General features: G+C 41.7%; 1 protein-coding gene across 3 annotated transcripts; it reads right to left on the bottom strand.

The window, feature by feature from the left end:
• Positions 1-24,875, bottom strand: bloc1s2 (biogenesis of lysosomal organelles complex 1 subunit 2). 3 transcript variants are annotated; one of them, XM_088393873.1, is made up of 7 exons: positions 24,662-24,875; positions 24,060-24,199; positions 23,653-23,876; positions 23,092-23,208; positions 22,871-22,990; positions 22,681-22,785; positions 1-409 (listed from the first exon to the last, which is right to left on the bottom strand). In XM_088393873.1, the coding sequence occupies exons 2-7, from the start codon at positions 24,152-24,154 to the stop codon at positions 390-392; spliced, it is 681 nt and encodes a 226-aa protein (XP_088249999.1). In that variant the 5' UTR covers positions 24,155-24,199; positions 24,662-24,875; the 3' UTR covers positions 1-389. The 3 variants fall into 3 exon arrangements, with proteins under 3 accessions (XP_088249999.1, XP_088249998.1, XP_088250000.1); XM_088393872.1 differs by lacking the exon at positions 1-409 and adding an exon at positions 21,846-22,328 and having other exon boundaries at positions 24,662-24,872; XM_088393874.1 differs by lacking the exons at positions 1-409; positions 24,060-24,199; positions 24,662-24,875 and adding an exon at positions 21,846-22,328 and having other exon boundaries at positions 23,653-23,857.
• Positions 24,876-24,966: the final 91 nt, after the last annotated feature.

Here is a 24,966-nt window from a genome sequence, read left to right on the forward strand (position 1 = left end):
TCAAGCAGCACTAGTGACTCATAAACTTTTACTTCACAGGTTGTTCTATTTGGTTCCGCCATTAGCTTAGGCTAGCGTCAATGGTCAACATGAGGGGAAGACTCCACCCGAGCTAAATGACGGCGAAATCGTCTACGCACTTCCCAGCAGCCTCAAAAACGAGGTGAAAGTGTGCGAGCCGGAGGAGGGGCTGATGGGAAGGCAGTGGCAGAAACAATAGAAGCATAAGGTGGGTTATTTAGAGCCCAAGCGGTGATGAGATGACCTACTGAGGCTATCGGGACGGCGCTTCCTGACACTGGAGCGTCATTTGATGGCCGCTTAACTGGCAGCTTCCTCTTCCTCCGCCCTTCCTCTTCCACGGCCGACAGCTTCCTTCTCGTGTCTGCTCAGGTTTTTCCTGGTTTTCCTGTGATGAGCGGTAATGCAGTAGAAATATTTTATTGGTGTTTTTAGTAGCTTTTCCTGAATTAAAGAGATAGTGAACATAACAAGCCAGAAAACAGCTAATGTTTAGTGTTTAATTTGATCATTTCACAAACACTTCAATTTTATGAGTCACACTCAAAGAAAATGAGGAAAACTAAAATGATTCAAAACTGTTTGTGACTAGCTGGAATGCATTTACTGTATTCCCGTCAGGTACTTTGGGAAGAGTCAAATGTGTGCTGTAAATGTTTACAATAGCCTGCAGAGAGATGGATGAGCACATTAAGAGTGAGTACGGTTGTAAATACTGCATCAGGGTGTTGAGGCAAAGTTCATTGGGCTAAAATTTCAAGAAAGCCTTCAGCAGGATATGTAAAAAAAAAAAAAGTGTGTAGTCTTCCTCTTGATTTGATTTGGCAGTTAATAGCAATGCCACAAAGTTAAAAAAACCTGGATGTTTTTGTCACCATATTTTCTTCTTAGTTTGTTTGCAATATTTTCTTCTTAGTGACACCTGCAGGACTTCAACGGAACTGCAACAGCAACTCCTCATGGAAGTGACAGTCATACTTAGAAATGACGGGCACTATTATAGTGGGTGTTTACCCTTGGGGGCGGTCTTGCTCATGTTTACGCACTCTGCTGGGGATAAACCACACGTTCAACCCCGCAGCTCTAACCACAGAATTCCAGCAACATTCCTTCTGATTTATTCATTACGCCTCACAATACAAGTGATATTGAATCCGATGTTGCAACATAGGATTGTGAAAGGTACACATGCAAACTTCTAGTCATAGCCAAGAGCATCCTCACAGCACAGAGACGACTTTTTGTGTTTGACGATGTGCCACATACAAAAATCAGGCGAAATCTAATTTAGTGGGCCCAGTAATGAAACTTGGAAGTCGGGGCCCTCATAATTTGTCAAGGTACCGCCGTACCAACCACTAATATACGGTTAACCATACTCGGGAACTTTTGTGTTTTCAGTTGGGGTGATGGTAGTGGTGGGGGGGTCACCCAAGCGTGGCCCCACCTCTCCCATCTCAAAAAGTCAAAGATCAAGTCCCGAGAGAGACAAGAGGGGCTGCAGGACGAGGTGAAATAAACAGAGGTGACGATGTAGCGGTAATCCCTCAGGTGTGCGAGGTCTGGACGAGATGTCGAAGTTTGACAAAACGGCAGTGGCGTACAAAATATATTTAGGTTTTAAAAGAGCAGGACTATTTTAATATAATGACGTATTGATAAATTGGCAAAACTCAATACAATTCTGAGACGCCTAACATGATATCCAATCCTGAATGTGGCCAGAACATTTACTCAATAAAATAGGGTTAGGTGGAAGTTGTTAGAATATACAACCATTTTTCACTTCCAATAATTAGTCCAACGTGTTTCATTAAATGACTGACCGCATTTACGCCAGCCGAGGTGTCTGAGTAACATCTTTGGCTTTCACTAACCGCAACGTCGCTGACTTGCGTGCAAAGATTTTTAGCACATGACGAACTATCACAACAACAATCAAACCGGGACAGACTCACTCGGCCTTTATCTTTGCGTGGAGCCTCGCCTCTTTGTTCTTTTGTGGTCAACTGACGTGTAAGTGCAATCAGCTGTCGAGTATAAAACGGCGAAAGCGCCAGCGTGACTTCACCGACTGTGTCGTTTCGAAACGTGATGGGAAGTCTTTAATTGGAGCCAGACGCCACCCGTATTCATATCCACAAACTTTACGGCAACATGTCTTCACTAAAGACGACAAGATGTATACAGTTGTTGGCCTCTGACTCACGGCACTTGCGTCTTTTTTGTGTTTTTACAGAACGCGTGACTCACCGCGCTGTTGTTTAGAAGAAGGCCGGTGGAGAAAAGACCTTTCAGATGCTGGGATTTACAACGGAAACTCAAAAGGTCAAACATCCATTACAGGGTGCTTGACCTCTAATTTGCTGGAATTAATCCATCCATAGTTGGGGCATAATGATTTTGACCACTAGTGGGCAGCGTAACACTTTTTTTTCTTCACCGAGGATAAAGAATATATGTCTTTTTATGTTTATAATGTACATGTGTGTATTCAAATATCCAAGTGTATTTAACACTGCAACATCGACTCTACTTTTATTAGCCTGTCATTGTGCGTTAGCATAAAGCTAGCTGACTTTCCTCAGGCAAGAGTTATGTGGTTATTTGGTTAAATACACAATGTCTATTTGTTCAATGTTCAGTAAACTTTCTGTCTTGCTTAACAGATGCATACCACGCATTGTTGACAATCATGGTCACAAAAGGGGCCTCGTCATTTTGTCATTTATTGCTGACCGCATCGTTGCTATAAAAATAGTGAGGTTAACGACACGACTCTTGTGAAAGACTTATTTCTCATGGCTCACACAACACACCAAAGGAAAAGGCTTTAAAAACACATTTTGATATGTTGAGGTCAAAACATAACAATAAGCACTGGATCGCTGGGTAATTCTTTACACGTGGTTTTGGGGGAGCATCTGTGGGAATTTTATCCAGAATAACATTGATTCAGGATTAAAGATCACTTATGTTGGACCTGCTGGTTCACCATCTCGATTACAGGCCGTGTTTTCTTCCGCACCAAACTCATCCAACTCATACACCAGACTGGAACACTAAAAGGGTCTTCCCCAAACTACTGATACGACAAAGTTGAAGGTGTGTAATTTTGTGTGTATATGAAAAAGAAACAATTTAACCAATATTTAGGACGTTTGCCAAATTAGCGGGCCCACCCCTGCCAGTTTGCCTCTGTGATGTCATCATTGAAAAATGCCCTAAAATAATTTGGATTATGAGGAGGGTGGTGGTGGACGAATGAGGTGAAGAGACACAAAACAGAAAATGCCCGCGTGACGCACACAGTTGTACGTAACGGTAAAAGACGTCCATGTCGCCATGGTTACGTCGCCCAGAGAGGCCCAACTGATGCATCTATACGGAACATATGGCGGCGAGCTCTTCAGAACGAGGGGCCGGGACGTGCAGTGGCACGGAGTCTGTTTTTCATCTGACTGGTTTTGGAACGGACTGCTCGTGTAAGATGAGCTCCAGAAAACATTTCTGCGGTGTAAATCATTCAGCGTGGGAGCTCCACTATTGCTGACGTGCTTACCTAATCTTCAAATAATACCATCAATTACAAATTAACTAATCCTTGTATGAACTATGACGATTCCAAAGTGGACCCGCCCCGCATTGCTCGGCCAAGGCGGTCGTCAACGTGTCACGTTAACGGGCACAGGCAACGTGTAGCTCATTAGATGACGTCATGTGCTACACTGACTAAAGACAGAATGTGTTAAGCGGGGTATCGACATTTTTCTAATGTCAGAGACTGAAAGAACTTTGGAAATTTTGAAAATGGACATGTTGATACAAAATGTTGGAATTTGTGTGTCTTTTGGCTCTTCTCGTTTTTAGAGTTGCCTAGAAAACTAAACAGGCTTCCAAGGCTGGATTTTCCAAAGGAGGCACTACCGGGCCAATTTTGGAAAATCAAGCCTGCCGCCCCTACTCGGTATAAATTTCAAGCTGGATAAACACTCCTGCCAAATTTGGTTTGATTTATACGGCCTAATATTATTTAGTGACAACACTAAGTCTTCCTTTTTTTTTTTTTACTGTAAATTTCGGAACAACTGTTGATTTATCAGAGAACCACTTTGCTTTTTGGTTCAGGAGGAGGGAACACTGCAGGATTCAGAAACTTGACATCACGGCCCAATTCCTGGCCTGTGGATAAACCAAAGGGAGAAAAATATCTGGCTGTGTTACCTTGAAAAATTGTTTACCTCCCAGCTCCGAGAAGGCCAGACGGCAGGAGCGTTGACTGCATCTTGGAGGAATGCGTGAGCCTGGATGCTCTGACACACCATCGTACTGGAATGACGTCTGGCAAATGGCGGCCGGGCCGTTTCACAACACTTACTGGAATCCGCGCCATCCCTCCCCTCACTAACCCAGAGGAGGGTCTCATCACTTCACTGAAGTTATCAAGGAAAAATGAGCTGGTTCTGCTGGGGTCCGTTTCACACTTGCATGATATTTAAGGACACCAAGTGGCTGGCAGTGAGTGTGTCGGTTCAAATATCCGGCCAGTGGCGGGAAGTAAAGTGCAAATACCTCGTTATGAGCGCTGTGGCGATGACAAAATAGGAAACAAAGATCCATTACCACCACAAATATCTGCTACCTTAATGCTAACAAGCGAGACAGGTTTATGGAATTAGCATCAACGTTTGCCATAAATTTATATTTGAATAAAAAATGGTAGTGAGGCATATTTTCCTTATCCTCTGGGAAAAACAAATCATATTATTGCAGCTTAGTTTATTCTGCTTCTTTATCAATTTGATGTGTGGAAGTATTATACTGCCACCTGGTGGTCAAACGATCAGCACTATGCCCAATGAACTATCACAATAACATAAATTATTTGGCTCCGGCGTTTCTTGTGAACATGAGATGATAAGTAGGCTCATAAATAATGCATGGAAGAGCTTAACCAGACAAAGCCATTGAAAGTGATCTACAAGCTGGAGGGAGGGAGGGAGGAGCTGGACTTAAGGTTTTGCTTCACAGATGGTAATGTGATTTTATTGGAAAATTAGCCACAATAATATCCAACAACTGGTTTGAATTAACTTAACATGGATATAAATAAGATGAGGGCGAGCAGGTGCATCGAGGGCATTTGGACCACGCAGTGAAAAGTTTTGGGCGGGCTGGATTCTTGTGACAAAATATTTTCCATGTATTCCGCTAGCCAAATCGAGAGTCGTAAAAAATAGAATTGTTTTTGCATCATAGCTCTCTTGAAGCTCACTTCCAAGGTGTCAAAAACTTACTCACTACTGCCCCCTAGAAAACTGAGGCTTAGCATTCCCTCAATGACTCACACGGGCGAAATTTACTGTAGTTGCCGCATCTACCTGGCAGTGCCAAGGGCAGAGCAGGAATCTGGGTGGGACATCATGGCCATGATTTCCAGCAGCTGTTGTGGGTGATCAAAGCATAGCGAGCATTATTGGAAATGTAAACGGAGAAGGCCAGCCGTCAAGCCACCACTGTCGGGATCCATCCACCTGGATGAAATAGCACGCCTGCCACGCCGCATTTGGAGGCCCGGTTGTGATCTGCTCCTGTCGTGCTACAGAAAAGATTTTTTTTTTCGTGCCTCACATTCAAAACACAGGAGGAAGTATCCAACTGACCTAATTATAAATAGGCTGACCTCACGGGCGAGGTAGTAATGATGAGTGTGGGTGCTAGTGGAGGGTTCGAATATCTGCAACAGCTGAACTCGCCAGACTGGGGGGAGGGCACGGAAGAATCATTTATAGGACGAGTTAATAAAGTCTCATAAGATTTACTGCAGTCTTGTAAAATTCTCATAAGATTTGCTGCCATTTGAGTAATAGAGGTCTCAGGTTGAAGTCTTACAAGATTTCAAATCTTACGCAAAGTATCATGAAACTACGAAAGTCTTATGAGATTTTTTTGGGGGCAAGATTTAAATTTTGCAAGATTTAAATTTTGCAAGGTTGCAGAAGTTTTGTTTACGTCTCACGAGATTGATTTAGTGGTCTAGACACATTTTCTAAAGTTTCACAAGATTTATTGTGAGATCTAGAGAAGTCCCAAAAGATTTACCATAATGGCATGTCACCAGATTTACTGCCAAATTTAGTGAAGTCAAATCTCACCAACTCAAGACTGACTAAAGTTTCGCCAGACTTACTGAGGTCTCCTGACTTTTAACCTTTCCACTTTCTAGTCAGTTAAGCTCAAGTCTGAACAGGAAGTTCAATTCCCACGACGGGAGGCTATGTGACCTCATGAGCGTTCACCTCTGACCTCCAACACGCCCATATGAACAGCCAGGTGTCAAAGAGCAAAGTTGACGTCAACAAAAATGCCATCCTTAATCTTGTGTCTGTCTCGAGTATTTGGTGAAGGAATTTGTGCAATAAACAGCAACATGAATTTAGCGTAGCGGGGCATCAAGTTGGCGCTCTTTCAGAGACACTTAGCAATTTGTTTTTCACTGAACGCCACTTTTGTCTGAGCTTACAAAGCTCCCACTGTGTTATCTCTTCATAGTCCTAATGAGCATGCACAAATTGGAGCTTTTTGCGAATAATATGAAGAGGAAACTTCTTTCCCCCGGGCGCCTGTGATGTTTTCTTTTCATTAGCCATTTACATAGCGGCAGCTCATTAAGCGACGCCGGTGAGAAAAACATCTTTCGGGGTTGCATCAAAGGCTTGTTATCTTTTCCTATTAGCCAAACTGACAAAAGCTTGCCTGCATGTGTGTGTGTCGCGCCGAAGCCGCTTCCTGAACATCGCTCATAAGCAAATGTCAGGATGAGAGTGTGGGATTGGTGTTTTAGAAAATAAATGCTGAGTAAGGGCTTTTCCGTCACTACCCCTGCAGCTACATCTCTCTTTGACTGGACACACACACTTTTGCTTTTTGAAACAACCATCACAACTATCAACCCTCACAAGGCCAATCTTAAAGTATCCATAACTGGAACTCAAAAACTTGTAAAATTCAACTTTTGAGGGCTATATTTTAAGACTTTGACATCACTTACAAGCCCTGAGTGCGTATTAGCTGTGTGACTCGCATGGAAACCAAACAAGAACACCTCATGTGATGCTTCGACTTGGAAACCAGGGAGCGGGACTTCCCCCCGGTACCTTGCCTAATGTGATTCCTCTTCTTGAAATTGTGCAGGGCATGATGCATATTAGGAGCAAATCCCATTTGGAAAGGTATGTTTGCACGTGTGTGTGACCGATCATGTGTTGGGATTTAATGACAAAGGAAAAAAAAAAAGTAGAATGCCACAATATTATATTTAAATAAATATGCAAAGGGTAGAGGGTAGTAGAGGTCATAATTTTGCCGACAAAAGTTGAATTATTTAATGAGGGGGGGAAAAAAAGTAACAATATTGGTTTCACTTGTGTTATGATGGATTTGTTGATCCTGAAAGATTTATCACCTGAATTGGATCTGGAATGTGTGTTGGAGTAAATAAAGCGATTTCTTTACGCATCCGCCCACCTTCTTTTCAGATCCTGATAAAATAATGGCTTTACCATGTCGCATTCAGCACACACACACACGAGCGTTTGCCTACGTGGACGTGCACCCGAGATGCACCTCGGAGTGTGGAAAGAATGTGAATGACTTTGATCCAAATGTGCACGCACACAGGAATATAAGACCATGTTCCAAGTCACCTAAACTACTTGGAGACAGTCTTTTTTAATTTATAAAGCTCCATCTTCCCCAAGGAGAGCTGATGGAATGGAGGAAGTGAGAAGACTGCAGGAAATCAAATGAACTGGCTGCAGAAGCGCAAGAGATGAAATACGGACAGAGAGGGATTGTCGTTTATTCGATAAACAGAGGTGGAATGTAACAGACTACTAACGTTTATCTTGCTACATTACATTTGTTTTGTTTTGTTGGATGGATGGATGGATGGATGGATGGATGGATGGATGGATGGATGGATGGATGGATGGATGGATGGATGGATGGATGGATGGATGGATGGATGGATGGATGGATGGATGGATGGATGGATGGATGGATGGATGGATGGATGGATGGATGGATGGATGGATGGATGGATGGATGGATGGATGGATGGATGGATGGATGGATGGATGGATGGATGGATGGATGGATGGATGGATGGATGGATGGATGGATGGATGGCATTAACTGATGACATCACCAGGCAAGAAGAAGAGAAACTACGGAGAAAATGCACTTTGGTGCCACATGTCAATTATTATCAACAATATCGAAGACTGATTTTTTTAATCATAAAATAAAGTCAAATACATTGAATTTAAAGTCATTATTTTTTAAAAATGAAATTACTTTTTGGGGGACAGTTTAACATGCAGAGAATAACAGCAAGTTCGGTGTCCCAATGAAACATAACAGATTTTTTTGGGACTACTGTGACCATTGACAACTCTGACTGACAATTTAAAACGACCATATCGCGTCAAAACGGTGATACGGCTGTTGTTTTTTTAAGTCGTTAACGAGCGCCTTGCTGCGGCGACCGCATGACCGCAGAGTGGATTTAGCGGGCTGCTCTGTGAGTGTGCTGCCCACAGGAAGTTCCCACTCTGCTGCCTATCAGGGCGGAAAATGACTGTTTGTTACAGACTTAAGTCACAAATCCTCCCTCGCTAACACACACACACATACACACACACACACACACACGTATACAACCTAACATCCCTTTTCCCACAGCAGCAACGAAGCAGAGATGTGTCAGTTCATGGAAATATCTGCTTTTGTGCGGCTATGGATAAAAGTGGTGAGCAATTCCACTTCCTGCCAATCCTTCAGGTGGGACCAAGTCACATGGGTAAATCATATAAAAGTCTCAAGACTTACTTCTAAGTTTCATAATTACTGGAGCAGAAATTCAAGTTAAGTCGGGGCACTTTACATACACAAACAAAACAAAGTAAAAAAAAAAGAAAATTAGGTTTTCACATGAAAATACGCAAGGCTGTAGTACAAGTCTTGCAGCTTCTCGTACTAAAACCAAAAATGTGCCGCCTGGCTCGCAAGACCGCTGCTTGCTAAAATGGAGCTCTGTTAGTAATCCAAAAAAAATCTGCCAACTCCAGCAAAAAACACTGATTTACACTATTAACAATGTCCAAGCTGGATTTTTTTTATGATGAAATTAATGTTTGTTTTAATTGAATATAATTGACTTTTTCTTCCAAGGGTATGGAAAATTCTAAAGTGCTTCCAAGTGTTGTTTAGAGCCTTGTATTCATTCCAAAGATCCAAAAGAACAGCCAAAAAAATATGTAATCATTTTTTTTAAAGGAACAATAAGTGCTAATTTTGTGAATGTTAGATATTTATTTTGCACAAAAAGGTCAATGCACGCATACATTCACCCAAGAATTGCATCATCGGTTGGAAAAAAGCTCAATCAGCTTCACTGAAAGTTTTCTGTGAGCCAGAAAGCGCCACGGGAAACACTAAATCCTGATGTCATTGTTTAGATGACCTCTTCCCATAAATCAGACTTGACCTGGCGCGTTAATTGACCAAGGGGCGTACGTCCAAATATCGTATTGCGCAAATGAAAATCGATCGTCACGGCAGCGCGTGAAAATGAAAAATAAAAAAAATAAGGTTGCCAAAGTGCACACGTATCATAAAATGAACGGGCCTTAACCGTCTAAACATTTACACACCGCTCTGACGTTCATCGCCTTGTCGTTTCATGGGAGAATGAGAGCTGCTCTCTTTCCAACGTGATCACAATTTCATACAACTAAATTTTTTTTCTTCTTAATGTCTCACTTTCCCAGCATACACCTGGCATGACCGCAGGCTGCATACAAAGCGTCCACTTAGCGGAGACTCCCGCGCTGCTTTTAAATTTCATTTAGCCTTGAACCTTTGCCAAGTTCAAACTCGGCCTCAGGAGATAAATGTGATCCTTGTGGATTCTCTCTCTCTCTCTCTCTCGCTCTCTCAACTCGCTTTTTTTGGGGATTCTCGTTTATTATCAGGCGCCCAGTATTATTTTCCGCACTGATTTGTGTACTTATAACCCTTGCAGCTCACATCCGTATGAATAAAGAAAGAAAGATGATGTTGGAAACGACAAGCCGATGCCCTCACAGAGCAAGCGGGCAAAGGAGGCATGGGAAAGGACGTTCTGTTCAAACACACAATGTTCTATTCAAACTTTATGTATCCGCACAACATTAGCAACATGCCAACAGTAGGAAACGTAAACCAGGAACAAGAAAGGCCCCGAAAGGTCTGTTCAACAGCCAAAAAGAGAATAAACTGAAAGTTCTGACAGATGGATAGATAGGGAGCAAAATGCAAACCCAAATGCTAACTCAGGGCTTTATTAATTGTACTTTTTAAAATCAGTTTGTAGCTTTACATTCTTTTTTTTTAAGTTCTGTTGTATTTTTATTTATACTGCCAATAAATTCAATTGATTTCATGAGGAAAATTCGATATACTATTACGCAAGAATGGAAGTAGACAGGAAAGTGTACACCTCCTTTACATGGCTGCATGACAACATCGGGCAAGGCCCGAAGAAGGAGCCGAACACGGTCATAAATGTAACGATATTCACGCAGTAAAGTTACAATAAAATCGCTTTCATATGCGTCAGCATCCGCGGAACGCCGCGGATGCTTTGCAGATGTTCCGTTGCGTTCGCTTTGATTTGAATTTTTAATGAAAGCCACAGACGGGAAGACGTTGTTGGAGGATATTTGTCAAGAGAAATGAGATGCAGGTGCACTCTGGAGCCAATCACAATCCCGTTTGTTTGTTCACTCAGAGAAGGGAAAATGACAATCGAGTTTTAATCAACTTTGAGTGTTTTCAAATAAGGAAAGAATTTCTATTTCTATTGCTTTACAAACGATTTTCACTACTTTAATAAGTTTCAATCAAAAGAAACCATTTGTCACAATCTTGTCGATGTCAAACTGCAACACAAGTGAAAAATGACAAAAAAATCTGAAATAATTTATTCGCTGGTGTTTAGGCCTCTGATTCTTTATCCTGAACATGTCACTTGTTGCTAGGCAGATTTTGCAGGAGCTCACGTTTGCGGTTTAAAAATAACGTGGTGTTGTTGGATGAAGTCGTAATTTGTTTTTGTGGTGTTGACCACGTGACATCGCCAGATTCAGTTGAGTGCAAACATTAGCCGCTAACAGCTAGGTAGTGGCTACTGTCGAGTGTTTCAACATTTGACATTGCACGATAATTGCTAAATCCAACGCTTTTTTTTTTTTTGTTTTTGCTTCTCATGATCAGATTAGGAGTCCTCACCGCTAATATAACACAGATTTAGAAATGCTTGTATTTGCGTGTGTGTGTGTGTCACAAAGCCAGAGGCCCCCATCGTGTCCCTGACCTCAAATATATCTAATTCAATTGCAAACATCCAATCACGGCAACAAACACAAAAATCGTGGCTCCGATTCTAAAATCCCCGAGGTGGAGGTCCAGTTGGCGCGATTGTGTGTCGACACACGCACACTCCTGCCAGACTTCTTTTAACACCGTCAACAACAAGCTGTACGTATCTAACGCCGCCGCAAGCCAACAGGGTTTGGCAGCCATGAGCATCCCGCTTTTCAGTTGAATCGACAAACTCGAGGTCGTAAAATCGGTGGCGGTCGGCCATTGATTTGCTGACAGGAAGTTAGCCAACAATTAGCTCATGTGATCGTTCTGCATACTGTACTATTTTTAAAAGCTGAGTTGTCCACGTGGATATCTCGAAGGAGGAAAATATTTGATAGGTTAGCAGCACATTGCTGGCCTGTGTAAAATCAACATCAGCAATTAAAAATTATTTCTTTTACCAATCAAATGAGTCCACGCAGGGCTAGCCGGCTAGTCTCAATGTTTTAGCGGACTACTAGCAAAATACATCGGCACACGTTAATTCATCGGCTGTAACCGGAGTGTGAAATTTAACTCGCCATCCAAAGCAATTGTTACTGTCAGGCTGGCGTCACCAACCCAAATTATCTGAAAGCGGAATTTTTTTTTCCATACTGTGAAAAAACACTAGAGCCTTCTGTACGAGGCTTTTCCCTTCTGTCAATCTTCGACGTCTTTTTCCGAGCTCGCCGTCCTGAGCGTAAGGTACAGGAAATTTGTCATCTTTGAACATATATCACGCTGACAGCCGTGACCAGATTGTGAAGTTTAATGACCCCTGGCCTTTTGTGTCGAGAGCAATTGACGCTGACGCCGCTTCGCGTCGAATTATCCCAAAGTGGGATTCCGTCTCTGCCAATTTGAGGTTGTGATGTTCCAATGAAAAAGCTGGGATGATGGCGTTCACGGCGAATGTTAATGTTTCACACTTTTCCCACCATGTTCTGTCCAAAGCAACAGCTGAGCACAAGATGGTGTTTACGTGTGTGGATACGAAAAGAGAAACCCGAGAAAGAAGGGGGTGAAAAAAAAAACGCAAAGAAAATTGAAGTGGAACAAGGAGGCCGCAGAGCCACCGCAAAGTGGCTCGAGGTTGACCGCGTGGTGAAACTGGAGACGTTTGAGTTGACAAGACTCCCGCTACGCTAAACAAGATGGGCAGCAAACACACAAAACAAAATGACAGTTGAAAATAAACAAAAGGGAAAAACAATAGAAACTGATTATTTGTGGAACTTATCTTTCCCCAAGTGAAAATAATGGAAATCTGTTCCAAAAGGGAACAAACACAAAATTTTATAGCGTCGCGTAAATTGTTTTCTGGGTTTCGGTCATGTGACATTTGCAAGCTGAGCAAGTGTGATGTCATTTCCAGTGGACATCAAAATGGCCGCCCCCTCAGATGGATACATAGGTGATATTGGAACAAAAATGTTTGACTTCACCTTTAAATAAAACACATTATTCCTGTGGCAATGGAGAGAAGAAAAGTGGGTGCTCGGGGGAGAAAGTGGAGGGACGATCTCATGATGACGATGAGGAGGAGGCGAGAGTTGCAATGAAAACCACATGGAGGCAGAATCTCCAGTATTGTTCTTAAATGAAAACAGCTGGCCACCGCTGGCTTATCCATCAAAATAAACATCTTCTCCATAGCCGTGAGCTATTGTGAATCCCCTCCGCCAAAAAAAAAAAAACATTCCAACCTATCGCATCATATAGTTTCAAAGTATTTCTTCCCAAACAGCTTGTTTGGGCCTTCTTTAAATGAGCCTGGTTCTGCTGGCCTGAGGTCAAAGCATTCGAAGCACGATGAATCACTCACGTTGCACACTTTGTCGGCTTCATTAAAAGTCTTACGAGCCACCGAGGGCTTGGAAAGATGATTTGAGATATGACTTGTTTTGACTTACAAGCGGGGTCATGAAACAAATTAAACTCATTTCTCAAGGCAACAACTTTCTGAAGGATACATTTTTTGTAAAATATACAACTTTTTTCTAATCCTGCCAACAAGACAGCTCCTTCAGTGCTCTCAAAATCGAAGCTTCGTTGAACTTCCCATAAACCTTCCCCCAAATGTGTTTATTAATGTTGCCTGACAAAACAGACACAAAAGAAGCAAAACGAGTCGCACGAAATTACAGTGGGGCAGTTCACATTGTTGACTTGGTGACACTTTGGGGTTTATTTTAGCTACTGTCCATTGTCCTCCCGTCCATATGTTTCCTACCATCGAGCAGCTATCGGCCACAGCCGACCGGCCCGCTGGACGAAAAGAAGCGACCCGGTTTCCTTTTTCATACATCTTGATTCTATTTTGGCATTTCACCTGCAAAAAACTTGTGACTTCAGCCGCTTGGCCTGCCTCGCATCTCCCAGCAAGCTTTGCAAGCGCTGGACGCCAACAAAAACAGAGCAGAGTTTACAAGTGGAGAGGCCATATCCTACGCGCGTGTGTGTGTGTGCATGTGCGTTGCCAGAGGAAGCCATTGGATTAACTTTTACAGGGATGTTTGGGTAAATGTGTGTGCAACATTTAGGGTCACATCAGGCGAATATATATTATATATATTTATTTATTATATTATAATTCTTCTTCTTATTATTATTATTATTAAATATATATATATTAAATATATTATATATATTCTATATATATAATATAATAAATATATATAATATATATTTGCCTGATGTGACCCTAAAAGTTGCACACAAAAGAGCGAACGAGTCAAATGAATCGAACGAGTCAAATGAATCAAACTGAATGGAATCGCTCTCCTTTCACTTTTGTCTTTAAATTGTTTTGCACCCCACCTATCGAAAACCGCAGCGTGAAGGCCGTATTGAACAGAGTGCTTCCATTTTCAAGTCGCATTAACGAGTTAATTAAGTGTAGCCTCTCCCCCCCACCCCAGAGAGCCAGCGAGCAGCCTCGGGCGGTGCTGATAACACCCTGATCTCATTTGTTGTTCTATCCTCTTTGAGCCCTTTCTATCTGCAGGTCACCACACACACACACACATATACACACACGGATCTTTTGCAACAAGTCCCCCGCTGGACAAGTCTGTGGGGGTCTTTGCAATGCTCTCATGGCAGAGCCTCGCTGCCTCATAACGTAAACACACCTGCGTCCTGTACGGTGTCAGCGACGCTCGCCTCCTTCCTTATCTCTTTTCAATATTTACTCATTGTCCCTCCCCGCCGATTGACTCCAACTTTTCATGTCTTCTTTTCGTCCACTGTTAACTCTGGAGCGAAATGGCTTTTTGTTGTATTGTGTTGCTTGTCTTTTGTTTGATTCACCATGGACTCACGCGTGTATTTTATTATTTCCAAGCCTTTTCCTCCACGGAATTTGCACGAGGCCAACATCTCCGAACGTTGTCTGTTGCTAAATGGCTCGTGTAATTGGGCAAACTCCTCAGAGGGGCTTCATCGCACCGCCAAGTTACCCCAGGAATCCATTGTCAGTTCAGTTGGTTTGACACCCTTCCAACAATTCCTGGCACTGGTTGCTTCACGCCCACTAAGCATGACTTGATGAAAATATTCCGTAATTTTAACCACGGCCTTGCATGAGACCAACTTTTTTGTGCCAAGCACTGACAATCCTCTGGCTCATCTGGAAGACATTGCGTGATTAGCTAGCTTATTTGTGCTGATGGTGATGAAAATAATAAGCAAGAAGATTTAAGATTTTAAAAAGGGCCCGTGTGGAGAACATCATGAGTTTATCCTGAAATATCTTCTGTACGGTCATGACGGCATTGAAGCAGCAGGTGATTGTTATCACGCAAGAGCTGATTAATGCTTTAATTATATGCATTACGTGATTACTCATTCTCTGGCACCCATATCACTCACCGAGCCTGGCCCCGCCTTTTAAAGCTACACGCACTTAAAAGTCACAGTGTTCCCCTCCCTGATTTCCTCCTAGCGATCTGTGTTGCAAGACAAACATCATCTAATGTTCGCCACAACGCACTCCCTCGAACCGACAGCCGCCTCACACGGAGATTTGTTATCAGCCGGTATCGACGAGACAATAAATACACGCTGGGGCCGGTGCCGAAGCGGACTTGTCAATCAAAATGTGTCGTCACATCAGTGGGATTGATCTCCTCGTGTGCGCCTGCCTCGTGGCTGACCTGCGATCGCCATCCATCTACGCCTCACCTCTGAACCCCGTAAAGCGAAAACAGGTGCGGGCTCCGATATGTTTTTGTGCGAGCCCCTCCCCATCCCGCTATTGAGTAACGGTTCTGAACTGCTGATGGTACCAAGGGGATGTTGTTAAGCCCAGAAGAGGGAGGAAAGGAGACCACCGATGGCCTCGTGTTGACTTGATAGTGATGAAGACTGTCAATGTCAAAAGTGATGACCAGGAACTGACCACGCCCACCCCAAGCAGGAAATCTTGTCCGTCAAACAAACAGCGAGATTGTGACTCCTACACACAATTTTGAGTTTTAACCTAACATGTTTGTTTTGGGAATTGGGGGGTAAACAAAGTCTTTACACAATTGAGCTATATGGAGGAAAAAAAAACTAGCTTGCACAGATGTTTTGGGCGTGGCAGTTAGAAAAAGGAAAAAAATCACATGTTTGGATGATTAAAAAAAAAAGTTAACGTCGTCAATGTGTGAGAGTGTTTGCTCCCTCTCAAACATGATCACTGATTGTGTTGTTGCATTTAAACAGCGCGTTGACTCACACAATCTGGCAAGCATCAAGTGAAAAGAAAATTACATTGCAGGTTTTGGTTAAATCCAGTTCCAGGGGACTCTTCTGTGTGTGTGTGTTTCACATTAATTTTTTTTCATATTTATTCTGGGAATAATACATTTCCAACATCAGCATGTTGAGCAACAGCTGATCATTTGACATTTTAATCTGGTATGAGCATTCAATTCATTTCTATTCTGCTGGCCACTGTTTGACCCTGGACCAGATGACTTCCTCAGGGAGACAGTGCCCGTTGTGTCTTGTTGTATTTTTTCGGTGTTGTTGCACTGCTGCGGAGGGGATGGATCCCGAGTCTCACAGGATGCTGCCAAATGTTTGGATTAGAACCGCAGCACTAATGTCCTCTGATCCATCGCCAAACACACAACAGGCAGCATGGGAAGAGCACAAACACACACACACACGCGTGTGTATGTGCGGGCTCCTGCTTTTGAAATCACTTTCTCTTGGACGAAGACGCAAAGAAGCATGCGACAACGCTATACGATTTCTTCTTTGGCCAGAGCTATTTCCGAGTGGCGATACCGGAAAAGGCACAAACAACGGGGCTCCGAAAATAGAGATCACAAACATGGCGGTGGCCTTTTAACGAGCCAAGCAAAGTCGGGATAGCGTTTCACAGTCAGGATCTCCTGTTGGGTGGATGGAAATGGCAAGAGAGGAAGTGAGAATCCAAAGCCACTAAACGGGAAAAAGCATGTGCTTTTCTTGGACTTCCACTTATCAAATGTTGTTCAAGGATCCCTTTGGAAGCTATTGCAAACAATTAAAAAAATAAATATAATAATAATAATAATAAAATATAGAGCAGCCCCCAAATTAGGGGTCATCAAGTACAGAGGTGACTGGCACAGCATGGGGGCGGGGCCTCCGATACTTCAAACCCGATACTGGACTACACGAGGAATGGGAAATGCACACGCCCTTTGCTGCATCCTCGTCTACATCTAAACACTTCCTGTTTTTATTAGCCACTCTATAGGGTATCACAACGCGCACACACATTGCATCCACGGCATACAACACACACGCGTGTGTACACAAAAACACACCTCAGCCCTCGGAGGAAGAAGGGCTGTTGAGAGTCATTAAACAAGGAGGCATTTTTAGAAAGGGGGAAACAAAGGGGGGAAGTGACATGACGTCGCGCAGGAGGGAATTGGACACACCTTGAGGAACACTTGCATACAATTCTTATTTCTGAAACACACACACACACTGCCAAGGTCTTCTCAAAATAGCCCCCAAATTAGAATCATCAGGATGTATAGCATCCAGTTTGTTTTCCCTTTGGAGGGTCTGACCCGAGGAAATCTGGTTCTTTAGAGGCCCTCGGTAATAAAAGTTGTAGTGTAACATGAAATGTTATGTAAGTTAAGCGCAGCGACTGTCTTAAATGGTGATTGACGACCGCTGGCAAAAAAAATGATATTATTTTGACTGCCGTTAGCAAGATTACACAAACAAAACGACACAGTGGATTTCCGTGAAGCTCTGCGGAGGGGGGAGTTTGATTTTTGGTACGGATCCAGATAAACATCTCACTTGAGCTTTTTATTTGAATTATTTATTAGGTGGGTTCTCATTCGTTCAAGTGTTTCGTCCAACCAAGAATACAAATGCTAAGCTAGCAGCTGGCTAGCAACCAAGCAAACGATGGATTTGCCATTTTGTAACTTTCATGAAGCGATTTTTTTGTTTGTGTTATGATCCATCTATCAATTTTCCGTCATGTATATCGTCATTAAGATTTGAGAGCTGGAGCCCATCCCAGCAGACTTTGGGTGACATTTCGACATACGGACGATTTAGCGGCTTCATTGAATGTTACGTTTTTTTGGAATGCGGGAGGAAGCCTTCGTAAGTGGATTATGTATTAATTCATAAGACTCCCACACATCTGTTGAAGGTTAGACTTGCTACAGATCGTTCTAGGATCTCCGAGCGCGAGGAGGTCAGGCCATCAATCATGGCTCCCCCTCTTGCTCTCTCGATCTATGCGGACGAACCCGGCGGGGAAGAAACATTATATACATGTGCGTGTTTACTGTTACATTATAGCTCAAGTCCGAGCGTGTTCTTCCTGTTTTCTCTCAAAATAGAAATAATAATGATAGCTGGTTAGTCACACTCTGACAGCGGTAGGCGCACACACACACACACACACTGAAGAATTGAATGAGGGGGGGGTTAGAATTAGATATCAAGTTGATTTAATTTATCAAAACAAATATATAAGAAGACATGAAGCCACTCCAGAAAGTCTATGTTGTGCTTTAGCTTGCCTCTCAAATAGCATCAGTTGAGGACAGAGTTAAAATAAAAGCTGGTTTAATTCAATGTTCTTTTTGGACGTTTCGTACACAAATAACACACACACATATACACACACTGACCCCATGCGCTCATGTTAACACAAAGCAGAGGTTCACTTGCTCGGATTGCCTTAGGGCCTATTTTTCAACCGCTTACTCACATGTGTGATAATAATGTTCTTAAAAGGAAAAAAAACAGAGCTAAGTCAGAACATGACTGAACATACAATTTGGCGGATTTATTTATTGCGTGTATTTCCTATTATAAATGTTTGTTTTGATCTTAATTTCATTTATTTACATTTATTCTTATTATCATTTACTTATTGTTTATTTTCCTACAGTTAATCTTTTTTTACATATATTTTTAAAGGTACTGTTACCATGGAAACACCTTTGTGAGTCTGAATGGCAAATTAATTTTAACTACATAAGCCTTTTTTTTCCCTTCTTTTTAACCACGTGAGAGGACTGTAGCTTAAGTACTAAGTGCTTTGGGACCACCCATATTTTATATATAAGAACAGCAAACAAGTTAAATGTGTTCAGTTTGGACATCTCCTGAGTCACAGAGTGTGGTTCTTTCCAGCGTGACCTCCCTGCAATCATCAATGTTATCCAACTTGGCCAAAGCGTGTGTGCTAAATTATTGTCTGATGGGAGTTGTGCCCGGAGGGACCGGAGCAGACCGAGACAATTGTTCCACTTGAAACTATTTACTGAGGAATTGCAATGAAAGAGGTCGTAGGTTGGCCGGGCCACTTTTGAAATGGCTACTCCTTGCTTAACGGTTGCATCTTGACAAAGAACTTGCCAGGAGCATTGTTACGCCGCTCCAATTGTGCATTTAGAAGTTATATTTAATCGCATCATGTTAGCATCCGTCTTTGGTCTTCAAAGGCACATATGGGTCGTAAATCACTACTAATCTATTTGTTGCCGTTCCGTTGTCATACAAGCGCGCTCACAGATGCTTCTGGTGCCAAAGAGTCTGAGCGGCGTATATACAAGAAGCGCCGAACGCACTCAGAAGTATAAAAGAAAACTTTTTTTTGCTTCAAATCAATGGACATTGTGTTGGGGGCAGTATAGTACAGAGGTACAATATGTTTTGTTATTATCTGTCTAACTGTCTTGCTGCACCGTTTGTGGTCAAAAAGTTAAAGCTTTAAATGTTGAAGCACGGCAACACCATCGCTATTCGTTAGCCCGTCCATGGAAGTTTGCATTGTTTGTTAGCATTAGGCTAAACACTCTTAAATCAGGTTTGCATTATAATTAGCTTATTTTTACACTTCTATGAATCTAAAAAAAAAACTTAGAATTTCCTGCTTATTGGATTAAAAATCTAGGACAGCGATAGTTATTTATATTTTCTTTGTCATTTAGGATGAAATATCTTCCAAATGGGAATAAAACGTAGGCCGACCTCGATAGCATAGGATTTTAGCGTTGGTGTTGTGCCCCGCTTTTGTGTATTACACGGCTTTCCATCTGTTCCCGTTTTAGATTTGCAATAATGGAAGAACGGTGTTGGGATTTTGCCGCAATCAAAATAGATTGCGTCGGTCGTCACCATCCAAGATCAACACACCTGCAGGCGCCGGCTTTTGGAATCGAATTTCAAAAGGCTCGTACGCGGCGATCTGTAAAGTCTCGCATCCTTACATTTGCGTGTAGAGTACATGAAGGTGTGAGTGATTGTGATGCCAAATGTTGACCTCATGTTGCTTGTCATGCCCCCCTCTTGTGGAGGCTTTTTGAAGTCGAGACTCTCAGATCTCAACATGTGGCTCATATTTGCACTCAAATACCTCCCAGATCTATTGGCTGCTTTGATATGGCACGTAAACACAAAGCGCATTGACATGCATTTTTGTGTCGCCGATTTACTGCTTTAAGAGGGTTGAGGGCATCGTTACGGCCATTATGTATTCCATTGTTGTGAGCATGCAAGCAAAAGGGTGCTGTGTTAGATTATGATGCCATTGTGGGGAAATATTGAATGTGGTTTCAAGACGGAATATGATCCCATGCAGTGCCTGTATTGATTTTTTTTTTATTAAAAAAAGCTTAATGTCAGCAAGTATTTTTGCTTTGCAGTTATGGCAACAAGTCCATATGACAAATAACTTTTTTTTTTCAAGGGTAAACTTCCAGATTTTCAACTCAATAATAAACACATTTAATATTTTCCCCACATTTTCAATCCTAACAAGACAGCAGTGACGATAATATCAAATACTTTGTAGCTACGCTTTCAAAAGTACTTTTGAGAAATCTATACAGTCATTTCCTAAACTCAAGAAGATTAAGATCAGTGTTTTGCAATACAGTCTGGTTTGTTTGGGACACTGTTGGAAAAACACCAAACAAATGTGGTCACTAAAAGGACTTTTTAAGTGTCTGTGTGTCCGCTTTCATTCATGAGCAGGCTTTCACAATCTTTTTCGTTCGCTGGTTTGAGTGTTACACAACTCTGCGGCATGGCGGCGTGCCTTGTTGTTGTTCTCTGGGCCCCGATGTTCACTTATGGAGATTTATGAAGCGAGGGACCTGCTTGCTCCCCATCTTATTCTCAAGATGTCTTTTAATTTTTTCTGGGAAACTCCCAGGGGAAGCTGAACGTCAAAGAGCCATAATGGAGAATGATTATTTGTTGAAGGTTGCATCTGTATTCTGTACTACTGTAATCTCCAGAGATATTCTATAGACACTTCATTAGGTACACCACCATAAACTGTTCTTGCGTTTTAGAAGCATGAATATTTTGGTCCTTACTATGGAATTAAAAACAAAAAAAATACATGTCAATATTTTTAACCGGATCCAGATTTGAGAACTTCTCGGAGAAGGAGCAGAATTTGCACCCATGGGGCCTTGCAAACAAGCAGAGGGGGGGAAAGTAGACATGGAAGGATCACAGTGCAACAGTAAATAATGTTACAGTATGAATAATGAGCTCCCTCTGTGTGCCGGGGCCCCAAACGGACTAATGACAGAGACCTGGTTTACATTAGGCCTTACACAAACACACACACGTTTGCAGTACTTATGTATTCTTTGGTGAGAAACTGGATGAGTCAAGATCAGTTACGATAATTCGTGTTGAACGCCAGAGATGGAACTTTCGGCAAACTAGTTCTAGCTAGCTTGAATTACAGCAAAAATGTCCTTTGATTTACTCTGTCAATTAATATTAGAGCTTTCAGGTATTTAATTCAGTAATCAGGATAAGTTTGGTCAACCTGCTCTAAAAACTAATTAACTGTGGTAAGAGAAAAAGTCTGTGCAATCAAGTCAGCATTATGGTTTATTTAAAAAAACAACATGTTAAGTATTAGTAAATATTTTACAACATAGAACTCGTTAAATACATTTCAGGTTTAAGAGGAGGTTGGCTTTCAGTAGTCTCGGAACCTGCTTCATTCTACCGTTTATCTAAATTTGGGACGTGACATTAAACAAGTGCAGATCATGATCCTATGCTGGCATTCAACCAGGATGAGGCTGTTGCTATTTTGAAGAAAGTGCACACTCACTGCTGTACATTTGCTGTGTCACTGCGTGTTCAAATCTAAGGCCAAAACACTACCAGCCTTGAGCTGCTGCTTCCTTAGTAACCCGTTCTCTAGAAGTGGCCTCGAAAGTCAGTGTGCGTCATCCCGCCTTGCCGTGCGCGCGCCAGAAATCAAGTGTGATTAGATCAGGTGACAGAAGGAAAAGCTACGTGTTTGTGCTGTGTCTGCCTTCATCGCTTCTCCAGTTTTTTGAATCTGGCCTCTGCAGAGAGAAGGAAAAACTTAAGCTGAAAGAGCTCGAAAGACAAGTTGATTTGTGGTGCGACATCGCCACATGCTGGACAACTGAAGACTCGACACAAACTGAAGCACGAAGCACTTTGCTTTTCTGCCTATTTCTGACACCCCAAAGCTAACTAGGGTCACTTTCAAGTGACTGGGAAGTTGTCGACAAAGAGGTAGTATTTTTTCATGACATTAAATATATTGATTGTTTGTCAGATCTTCATGGGAAACATACGCTGGACGTTTTTAAAATCATTTTCGGAGTTTCAAAATAAAACAAACAATAACACAAAAAAATCTCTGAAACTTTAATGCAACATTAGTCTTACCTAGTTTTTTGGAATATGCGTCCAGTTTATAGGCAGCTTGTTCCAATGATGACACTTGCTCCTCAATCTGATTTATCTGGTCCAGGTAAGGCTGAAGGCTAGCATCTAAGAAAACAAACAAAGGTGACTGATAGAAAAGCGTTGATTGTTCCTCAGGAGAGGATGACAACACATTTTACCCATGACTCACATTTATTGTTGAGATCTTGCAAGTTTCGACTGATATTGATGCTGATGTCTTTCATCTCCATGTATTTTAGACTAGTTAGCTTGTTCATGTTCTCCAACAGACGATAATCTTCACAAGTGGCTGAAACGCGGACCATGAGAATGTTGACACAATAAAACGACAAGTGAAGGCAAATGGCCGAAACAAAATATAGAAGACGTGCAGAAATACACTAATGATACCAGTGAGTTCTCCTTGAAGAAAGACGGACATCTTTTCAAACATGTCGGTACAGAGCACATTGATGTCAGGCTCTGTGGGCTCCACGGCTTCTTCTGCTGTTTCCACACCGCCATCGCCTTGAGTTAGCGGAGGGAATAGTCAAGTCAAATTTCTTTATATAGCCTTTAATCACAAAAAACATCTCAAAGGGCTTCACATAATAAACCACAATTGTTCCAAAGTTTCAAAATAAGCATCTGTATTTAACTAACTTTATTTAGCTTTTTTAGGGTGCAAAACATCTTCTGAAATAAAAATTTACATGGGCTTGTGTCATTTGTCTGCATTTAAAAAGAAATATTATCATACTAATGCAGTTTACTTATGAATATTTACATGAGAATCATTTGATAAAGCTCACTGGTAAATAGAGATTTAAGAAGAATAACAAAAGAAACGATGTACTATATACAAGAGTGGTCTTTGAGGCAACTTGCTTTAAACAATCGAAAACACTACTTCAGTTGTTGTGAGCTATTAGCATTAGCACGCTACGGAAGATGGAACGGTTGGTCACTTACTTGTCATGGTTTTTTTAACCGCTGGCAGCGGTGCTTCCTTCACGTCCTCTGCGCTTTCCCCGTAACTCGTTACGTTCGCAGTGGCGTTCGGAGGAGCAGAATGAACCCCGGGCGACCGGGAAATGCTGTCCATTGCAGCAGCATCGTCTCCGACGGCAGCCATTTTGTGTCTGATTTCACTTCCCCACGCCCCTCTATCACGTGACTTTGAGACACGTGTTTTCCTATTTATTTATTTTTTTATATATTTTCTTGAATAAAAATATAATTCCCGCAATATTTTGATTAAAATGTTCAATTAAAATTGAAGTCCTAATATTAAGAAGAGTATTTGTATCTTTGAAGAGAAATACCTTCTTTCATTTAAAAACTAAAAATATACATTTGAAAGTCTGCATGCTACTTACCAATGTAAAATTCGGTCCCAATCGACGTTCGCCATCCTTTTTGTTCGGTTCCACATGAATATTTCATTCAATTTGAGCACCATTATTAGCGGCATTTTTCCACTATCACTTTTGTTTCCTCACCGAGGCCAACAATGCCACTGAAAAAAGAAAAAAAAAGTTGTCCGTTGGTCAAAGTCATAAGAATATAGATACGAAAAAAGAATACATTTCGAAGATAAATCTAATATACATAGCTTTGTGTTGATTGAATTTACGTGTAGCATCAAGTAGGCGACAGTGATTGCCTTTTCGATCATTCTTTTTCTAGTTTATACCATATGGTCCTTGCAAAAGTTAAAAAGCATTAAAAAGTAAACGCAACTGAAAATATTTCGTATCTTTAAATTCTACTGACATAATTCCATTTGACACTTCAATTAAATCCTCAAAATGTGACGATCTGTTAACCAGATTTAACATTTCTAGCGTTTCTGATATTTAATAGAAAACACCTATCAAAAGTTGTTTAAAGAGTGCCATGAATTTATATTTTGACTTTATAACATATTGAATATCTAATATCATGTTTGACAGTGTTTATGAAAGTTTGTAACATTTACCGAAAATGCTATCACGTCAAGTGCACTGGCTCTGAAAATGGCGACTCTCGAAGGCCCACCGAGAAGACGTGATGGACAAATTATTCTTTTTATATCTCTTTAGTGGGTTTAAAAAGAGAAGTTGAAACCATTATGTCCAAATAGAAGGCGGCCACGAGCCACGTCCAGACGTTAGTTAGCGACCTAGCAGGTTAGCATAGCTGCTCTTTCATGTTCAATGTGCGTAATATCCGGTGATGTATCAAAGGCAATCCCTGTGTTGTGATTGGTTGATGAGGAGGCCTTTTTTTTTTTTTTTTTTATCG

This window comes from Syngnathus floridae, chromosome 13 (assembly GCF_059516105.1).
Source record: "Syngnathus floridae isolate MCC-2025c chromosome 13, RoL_Sflo_1.0, whole genome shotgun sequence".
In the NCBI taxonomy this organism is placed as follows: Eukaryota; Metazoa; Chordata; class Actinopteri; order Syngnathiformes; family Syngnathidae; genus Syngnathus; species Syngnathus floridae.